At 35.5% G+C, this 9,006-nt stretch overlaps 1 protein-coding gene across 1 annotated transcript; it reads left to right on the forward strand.

The window, feature by feature from the left end:
* The first annotated feature begins 5,207 nt into the window (after positions 1 to 5,207).
* LOC121237551 lies at positions 5,208 to 8,515 on the forward strand. The gene is made up of 3 exons (XM_041134339.1): positions 5,208 to 6,483; positions 7,436 to 7,978; positions 8,172 to 8,515. Exons 1-3 carry the CDS (start codon positions 5,542 to 5,544, stop codon positions 8,271 to 8,273), a joined length of 1,587 nt encoding a protein of 528 aa, XP_040990273.1. The 5' UTR covers positions 5,208 to 5,541; the 3' UTR covers positions 8,274 to 8,515.
* Positions 8,516 to 9,006: the final 491 nt, after the last annotated feature.

Here is a 9,006-nt window from a genome sequence, read left to right on the forward strand (position 1 = left end):
CTTTATACTGAAATGAGTTTAATTGTTTAGATTAAAATGTATGAAATAGGTTGAAATGAGTTTAATTTTTTTTTTTTTATAAAAAATTAAAAAAATAACAGAGTCTCACCATTACTGGTTTAATATCAGTTGAGTTGTTAAACACAGCTTTAGCCTTTTGGAGGCTCCACCTCAACTACTTCCCCACTCAAAAGCAACCATTACAAAAAGGCGCATAAAATGCGGCAAAAAGCGCCTCCTCAGTGTGCTTGTTGGTTTTCATTCATCCTTTTTGCTGGATGACCATTAGTCTATGACAAACTTGGTTGATAGCAACCTGCTAATCTTTTTAATTAAAATTGTGCCCAAAAGTTAAGGTGATCTATATTTTATCTTTTCAAATCTCTATTTAATGTTGCACATATAAATGTTGCCTTATCACGCATTGTCGATTTATAGTAATATCATATTGAATGCTATATTGATTTATAATTGGTTATTCATGTTGTCATGTTAGGATTAGATTGTGTCAAGTTAAGTATGGATCAAACTATGATCCACTCCGCCTCCCATATCATCGATAAAACTTATCTTATCAAGGTCTTTCTAGGAGGCATAGTAAAAATATGTTTAGAAGAAGAATGCCGGTAATTAAATAATATTGAGCGAGTGCAGGACGGAACTACCTTTTAAAATTTGATGAAAATTAAGTTTTAAAATGTGTTTTTTAGAGTAGATTATATAAAAATTAGTATCTAGCTCCTCTAAAATTATTTTTTCTTAACTTAGCCCCCCAAATTAGATTTTCTAGTTCCGCCCCTGAGCGAGTGCTAACTATGACTATCAATCACACTGATTAAACCTAATCCTCTTGTAAGAGAAGAAGAAATATGGTACCAATGACAAAAGGGTTTACATTTGAAAGGAAGTGTGGTGTCTATGGAGGTGGTGAGGCCAAGAAAAGAGCACGGAGTGCTCTGTTAGCAAAAGCTCGTAACTATAAGATTTATTCTGTTACATTTTGTATCAAGTTTAGTGTGATAATAATATTTTTGTCTAAATGTTGCATCCGGTTCAAGTTGTATTAAGTCGAATACAAGTCATATATAAGTCGATCGTTACCTAATCAATTTAATTAAATGAGTCAGATTATTCAATCTAAACCCATCAATTTTAGAAAACGCATTTGCATTTCCGTAGCATTGCCGTAGGAACTAAAATAAGAAGCTCGACATGCAAATTGGTCGCATTGCCGTAGCATGGTACACGAACCTATGCTTAGAAAAATACTTTTGCCTACCATTAAATTAATGGTATGAATTAAAATTAATCTATACAGGTATTAATTAAAATAACAACAAAACAAGCTTTCAAACAAAAAATTAAATAAATAAATAAACAAATGTTGGGCTGATAATTCCGATGGCACACATCGTTGGTTAACTGAACAATCATAGAAGACGTAAGCATAGTCCAAAGCCAATGCTAAATTAATGGTCTAATAAAAACGACAGCCTAACTTCTAAGCATCACTTATCAACAATTTAGATGCCGTTTGGGTATAAAAATTGTTTTATCTCATCTTATTATTATAATTTTTAAAAAATTTTTAAATAAAATATAATAAACAATTCAATATTTTGAAATCTTAAAATAATAATAATATTAAAAAATGACATTTTAATAATATTTTATTTAATTTTCATCTAAAATCATCTTATTTCACTGTCCAAACGATATCTTATTTATTTATGTTTTTTAATTTGTCTCTTGAAGAGTTTCTTTTTGGTCTCTGAATCTGTCCATCGTAGGCAAGATCGCCTGCCAGCCAGCAAAACTCCAGTTTCAACAACATTCGAATGTTCCTCTTTGACTTGAGAACAGCAGAAAAACATGGACCATTACTTTTGCGGTGACAGTCCAGATTTTCATTCGGAATGATTAGCCGCCCCCGAGTGTAATGGCTTGCCATTGCTTCTTTTTCCTACCCTTCGTATAAAAAATCCCCAAATATCCGAACGCAGAGGATGAGCGACTGGTCATGGAAAATTCAAATATCAGAAAAAATACTCATACAAATCCACAAAGAAACAAGATTACGCCTTCATTCACACAGCATGAAATCGAGTAATATAATATAAACCCATACATCCAATGCCTAAAACAAGATTAAGTTTAAGAGGGGCAAAATAAACTGAAATGGAAAGAAAAATGTAAGGGTCCGAAAGAGATTGAGACAAAAATCGTTACCACTTAAAGAATTTTTAAGTAGTGTGCAAGAGTGTAAAGCTTATCTCTAAAATTTTTCGTTTAGAAAATACTGGCTAAAACGAAGAGCGGGTTTATAACTAGCAAAGCGAATTCAACAAATATTGGCTGTTTGGAAACATGATTAATGTGGCTGGTGTCAGGGGCTGTGTTCGGTCTCGATACCGTTTAAGATATCCAATGTTCGGAAGAATTGCTTGTAATTTAACCGGTAGATATTAATGAAAGACTGAATTAGCTTTAAATTTAATATATATATATATATATATGTAATATATTGATGTTTCTATTTCAAAATGTGTCGTTTAAGAGGATAAAGTGTAGTTTTTCTTACTATTTTTCTAACATCCCGTCTAAACGACTAGATATTTTAGTTGATTTTCTCTTAATTTTAGTTATTTTTATTACATTTTTTAAATTTTAGTTTAATGCGATGAATAAGTGTAATATCAATATTTTGTCGTATAATTAGAAAAAACATATATATACTATATAAAAAATGTACCCTCATTTGAAATTGAGTAAAACTTAGATGAATTATCCTTAAATATATAAGTCATAAATAATACAACGTCAAATAGGTTCTTTTATAAGTAATTATAATATCGACAATACCAAAGAGAGTGTTAAATAGAGTTCAAACTTCAATAAGTAATTAATTTAGAATGTAAGTGGACTTTGATTTAGACATAGTTAACCTAATTTAAGGGGCTAGCTACATCTTCTGCCGAAACACAACTCAATTTATTGTTCCTGTCTTAAACACCCTTGTGTACAAATTTTCAAGCAGGCACTTGATGATCTAATGGAATTGTGGAACGATGGAAGAAAGAAGATTTTATCAGTTTGATGGGCAAAGATTAGTATACTTCACAGTTCACAGCAGGGTCCAGATATTTTCATGCATCGGAGGATATTTAGAGATTGATATGGGATAAGAAATCTCTTACTAATAATAAAATAGTTTGTGAGTAGTAACGAAATGATTTGAATTATAATGTTTTATGAAATTTTGAAAAAATAAATAAAAAATTAAATAAAAATATTATAAAGTTAAAATATTATTCGAATATAAATTTGTAATATTTTTTTATATTTAAAAAATTGAATTATTTTTTATATTTTGTTTAAAATTTTGAAAAAGTTGTAATTATTAGATAATTATTAGATAAAAAATTTAAAGATTTGAATTAAAAAAATATATATTTAAGTAATATTTGAATTTTAGAATGTAATGAGATGAGGTGAATTCGCATCAACGCTCAAACGTCCCCTAACACTCAAGACATTTACGGGTTAGTGTCATGCTACTGTGCTGCCTAGTGCAGAGTTTGATCGCTCTTTTATGTTTCATTTTTTTCAAAAATATTTTTTAAATATTTAAAAAAATACAAATTCAATAGTGATAATTTTTTTAAATATTTTAAAAAATAAAATAAAAAATACTCTCGGTCAAAACCAGATAGCACAGTAGCATTTTCACATATTAACAATGAGAAGATGATGATATCGTTATGCCACTAATTTATTTAATGCAAGCTGACTTTGGTTAGGATTGTTGGTTCATTGCAATAAATTAAAAAACTTTTATCGATTCTGTTGGCATTATTTTATACAATGTAACGTGTTTATTTAATGATAATATGATATCTCGAATGAGTAAATGAGAAGTGCCCAATTAGAAAAAAAAATTATTTATTGTTATATCATTTATTGAGCTTAATTATTTTCATCTAATTCTCTAAAAAAACCTACTGCCATCATGTTGGGGTTTTTTTTTTTTTTTTTTTATTGAGTCTCGTTATAATTTATGATGTTCCGATTTGATGACTCGATGTAATAAAAATTTATTGTAGTTTTTGGTGGATTTCTAATGAGATTTTGGCCCTCATTCCGACCCAACATACTAATTAAGATTTACTATATATTGTATTAAATTCTTGTATGGCTGCCAATTAAGGTTTACCATATACGTATGTATTATTTCCGAACGACCGTATTGTATCTTTGTTGAGCCACATAAATGTGTCGTGTGTGATTATTTTTTCTCTTATCATTTCTAACTTTTACTACATTGTTGTTAGAAGTTTAAAATTATAAGAAATGATATTTACAGTTATAGAGTGTACAAATATATACAATTTTTTTAAAAATTAAGTAAATACAAGATTTATTTGAAAATATATTAATTTTATAACAGTAAATTTCATTCTTTTTTTTAAAACGATTGCGTGACGTTTAACGTTCCACCGTTAATAACATTACTCAAAAAATTATTTGGTGCCATGTTGGGACAGACATATTTGAATTGTAATTTAAAAATTGTATCGTGTTGAAAAAGAATTATGGAAAACCATAAATACTTATCTGCCGAAGTAATGCTTCCTGAAAGGATTTATCATTAAATTTTTTTTATAAGTAAGAAAGTATCATTAAAAAAAAAAGGAATGGTCCAGGTATCCTTTTTGTGAAGTAACTACGTGTCATATGAAAAAAAATTAAAAAAAAAAAAAGAAGAAGACATTTTTAGCAGCATAGACTAAAGATATCATAATGCTACCTATTAAATGGATTTATTCTTATCGTTTCTGAGTTATCACCCACACCAGAAGAGAAGTACAGTTCCGTTCTGTCAAAGATAGATTCTTCTGTCGACACGTAAACGTCGAGATTAGACTGCTTCAGGCCGTTGGGTACGTGGAAAATTTTTTCTTTTGGGCCCCATAATTTTGCCTTAATATCATATTCTAAACAAAATCTCGTAGACTTCTTCCCGTGTGGGACCCAAAACCAAACACAGAAACCAGACAGGGATCATTCACACATCTCCCAATCACACCCAACGTACACCTTCCTTAAGCAAACGCAAGGAAACAAAACAAATAAAAATTAGAATAATAAACCATTAAACCTTAAACCTGAATGTTTATTTTGTATTTTTTATTTTAAGTACATAAAAAGGAAGTAATTGCATGTATGGCACTATTCTCCGGGAGAGTGTGCAATCTGGCACCTCTGCATGCTCTCTCACCTTTACCCTACCCTCCCCACTGCTCTTCAATTTCTTCTCACTTCCATCCCCATTTTCTCCTCCTGGGAATTTCTTGTTCTCCACTGGTTTCCATTTTTCAGAAAGTAATAGAGTTCGAGCTCCGTTGTAAAACTAATTCAAAGGGATCTTGTGATCGCTTCAAAATCTAACACTTTTTTTTTTTTTTTTGGTTAAAGCTGTGATTTTTTGTATGCATTCAGATTTATAAACCCCAGAAAGTTGAGAATAGAGAGGTTTCGAGGATGAAAGGGGCGCAGAAGGATTCAGAGAAGCTGATTTGGGAACCGATGAGAAGCCCCTCCGGGGGAACCCCCATTGTCGGGTTGGGCCAACAATCCAGAGCCTTGCACAAATTCCTGGTCTGGCTCATCCTCTTCGTTTCTGCCACCTACATCGTGTACACGCTGAAGCTCGTTTCCACCTCAGGCACCTGCGGCGACGAGCCTTTCCACAATCCTCGCACCCGTATCTCATCCTCATCTTCTTCTATAAAGAATGTCACGGCCACCTCGCTGTTATCACAGTCGATTCAGGATCACGCGGTGGTCGAGACTCTCCTACCCGAGTTCCCAGAAACGCGCCGGACTGAGATCCGGAACATAGTGTTCGGCATCGCGGCCTCGGCTAAGCTCTGGGAGAGAAGGAAGAACTACATCAAGCTCTGGTTCAGGCCCAAGGAAATGCGAGGCGTTGTGTGGCTAGACCACACCGTGAAGACCCGCGAGGCCGACGAGGAAGACCTTCCTCCAGTGAAGATCTCCGGAGACACGTCGCGGTTCGCCTACAAGAACAAGCAGGGCCACCGGTCCGCGATTAGGATCTCGCGGATCGTTTCCGAGACGCTTCGGCTCGGCCTGGAGGATGTGCATTGGTTCGTGATGGGCGACGACGATACCGTCTTCGTGACCGAGAATCTGGTCCGAGTATTGAGGAAATACGACCACAACCAGTTCTACTACATCGGGAGCTTGTCGGAGAGCCACTTGCAGAACATATACTTCTCATACGGGATGGCTTACGGCGGTGGAGGCTTCGCGATCAGCTACCCATTAGCAAAGGCGCTCGCCAAAATGCAAGATCGATGTATACAGAGATACCCGGGGCTGTACGGCTCGGATGACCGAATGCAGGCTTGCATGACAGAACTCGGTGTCCCACTCACCAAAGAACTCGGTTTTCACCAGGTCCGTCGCTTTCCTAGTCGGACTTTTTTTAATTAACCTGTCGGTGGTTTTTGTTTTCTAGTGCTGTAATTGATTTTTGTTTGCCGCCTTGTTTCTTTTTTGACCTTTTTTCCCGGCTAAGAAATGGTGATCCTTTTCCAGCTATAGAAGCTAGAATCCTCCTTTTTATCTCCAATATTCCGGCCGATATTATCTATAACACGGCTTTGGACTCGGTGATCTTTTCCAGGAATTTCCGATATGTCGGTATCGGCAAAATCCATGCCAGGCGTTGATTGGCTTGGGACAGGTTCACCATTTGCGTTTTCTAGTTCATAAGATTGGTGTATAACATCAAGCAGGTCATTAATTAGCTGTGTTTTCCACAGTCCACATTAGGATAATTGGTGAAGGGTTAAGACCCACGAGTCAAAGAGGCATTGGGCCAGGTTTTATCCACCCTGTTAAGGTGCTTCACCCACGGTCAATTTGTTCGATCGCTCGAGTTCACGTTCCTCTTTTGAACGCTAGGACAAGAGTGAAACCTCCACAACATATTCACAGATGCTGACAAAATACTAACTTCCTAAGAGAGAGTTCTATTGTGCTTAATTTAATTTTAAGTGCTCATTAATGAAAGACACCATATTGACTTGGTGATAAAAGTATGTCTTTTGGCTTAGTTTTTAGCGGAGTACAATAATGTTTATCTGTAGCTAGTTGGCAAAGTAAAAAATGAGATAGAACCAGAACAGTTAATTTCAATCACTTCTTCAAATACCTTACACTCTGCCCCTTGGCTGAAGAATTATGAAAATCTACAGTTTGTGTTTTGAGGGGTAGCTTTGTAACCCTGGAAACAGATGTTGATGGTGTTTACCCAAACCTCATTTGTGGAATATGGTTCCAATTTTTGTAATATATTAATGCGTAAGATCAACAGCATTAATTCTAACCATGCCTGTTCTCTCAGTATGATGTATACGGGAACTTGTTCGGGCTTCTAGCCGCACATCCGGTGACACCCTTGGTGTCGTTGCATCACCTAGATGTGGTTGAGCCCATCTTCCCCAATGTGACTCGGGTTCAAGCCCTCCAGCGGCTTACTCTACCTATGAAGTTGGATTCAGCTGGGCTCATGCAACAATCAATTTGTTATGACAAGTCTAAGAGGTGGACCATTTCAATTTCATGGGGATTTGCCGTTCAAATATTCCGTGGAGTCTTTTCACCCCGTGAGGTTGAAATGCCTTCAAGGACATTTTTGAATTGGTACAGAAAGGCAGATTATACCGCATATGCATTCAACACACGACCAGTTAGCCGAAACCCCTGCCAAAAGCCTTTTGTATTTTACCTTTCAAAGGCAAGCTTGAATTCAACAATGAACCAGACAGTGAGCGAATATGTTCGGAATCGTGTATCTCATCCTGTGTGCAAGTGGAAGATGGCTGATCCTGCCAATCTCGAGAGAGTGGAGGTTTATAAGAAGCCCGACCCACATCTATGGGATAGAGTAAGTGCCATTTTTTTTTTCAGTCTCTATTTGATTTCTTTGTTTAAAGACTGCCACCCTCGAAGGGTTATTTTCCTATGCAATCTTTATGTTTCACTTAGTTTTCAAATAAGGTGTTGGATTTTCATTTTAGCAATAAAATGTCAAATATATGTTTTTCAATTATACTTCAATTCTGTTGCTATTTTGGCAGTCCCCACGGAGAAACTGTTGCAGAGTCATGAACTCGACGAAGAAAGGAACCATGGTGATAGAAGTGGGTGTGTGTGGGGAAGGTGAGATCAGTGAAATGTAGCCATATTTATTCAATTGATTGATGCGAGCTTCTTCTCTGTTCCTCTTCTTCTCATTGCCCTCCCTCCTCTTACTTTAATTTGTTGATTGCTCTCCACTTCCCAATTTTTTGCTAGTTTCGTCCCTGAGGTCGTTGACAATCTTAGAGAAAAAAGAAACTGGTATTGTAAAAAGGCTGTAATTTATGCAGTTTGTAGATGCCGAGCAGTTCAAATTTTGAAGCTTGTTTGATTCCAATTTGAGTAGATTTTAGCTTTCTAGGATTCACTGCTATTAATGATTGCAGTAAAATAAAGCTCGAGTTTTTTCCTTTATTTCAAGTTTGAAGTTAGCTAATTTGAGGCCGTTTAAAATGTAAAGTCAAAATCGAGTAACAGGTCACAACTTTAATCCGCTGGAATGGAATAAGAACATAACAGAATTCCAAGGGATCTGGGATTCTTGGTTTGGTTCTACTGGGTTAATCCGATGAGGGCTAAGATATTTCTACTTCTGGTCCCTTTGGTCACTTTTGTGATGGCCTTTGACTAACCATAACCAAAAGGGTCGGAAAAGTGTTAAATCCTAGATCAAACTTGGGACTTCAGGAAGATGACGTTGGTGTTAGTCAAGCGTAGACCCCAGAGGTGACCGTAGTCGCTGTATTTTTATATTCTGGGCGTGACCAACTACCATTCATTGTTTTTTGTGGGTTCCAAAGGTTGCCTTTTGAACAAGTGCTTTCTTGTTGGATT

The sequence above is a fragment of the Juglans microcarpa x Juglans regia genome, chromosome 6S (genome assembly GCF_004785595.1).
Source record: "Juglans microcarpa x Juglans regia isolate MS1-56 chromosome 6S, Jm3101_v1.0, whole genome shotgun sequence".
NCBI classification, from domain to species: domain Eukaryota; kingdom Viridiplantae; phylum Streptophyta; class Magnoliopsida; order Fagales; family Juglandaceae; genus Juglans; species Juglans microcarpa x Juglans regia.

Coding starts and splice junctions, on each gene's coding strand:
- LOC121237551 (XM_041134339.1), top strand. CDS start 5,542: ATGAAAGGGGCGCAGAAGGATTCAGAGAAGCTGATTTGGGAACCGATG. Junction 6,484..7,435: donor AAGAACTCGGTTTTCACCAG/GTCCGTCGCTTT, acceptor CTGTTCTCTCAG/TATGATGTATACGGGAACTT. Junction 7,979..8,171: donor ACCCACATCTATGGGATAGA/GTAAGTGCCATT, acceptor CTATTTTGGCAG/TCCCCACGGAGAAACTGTTG.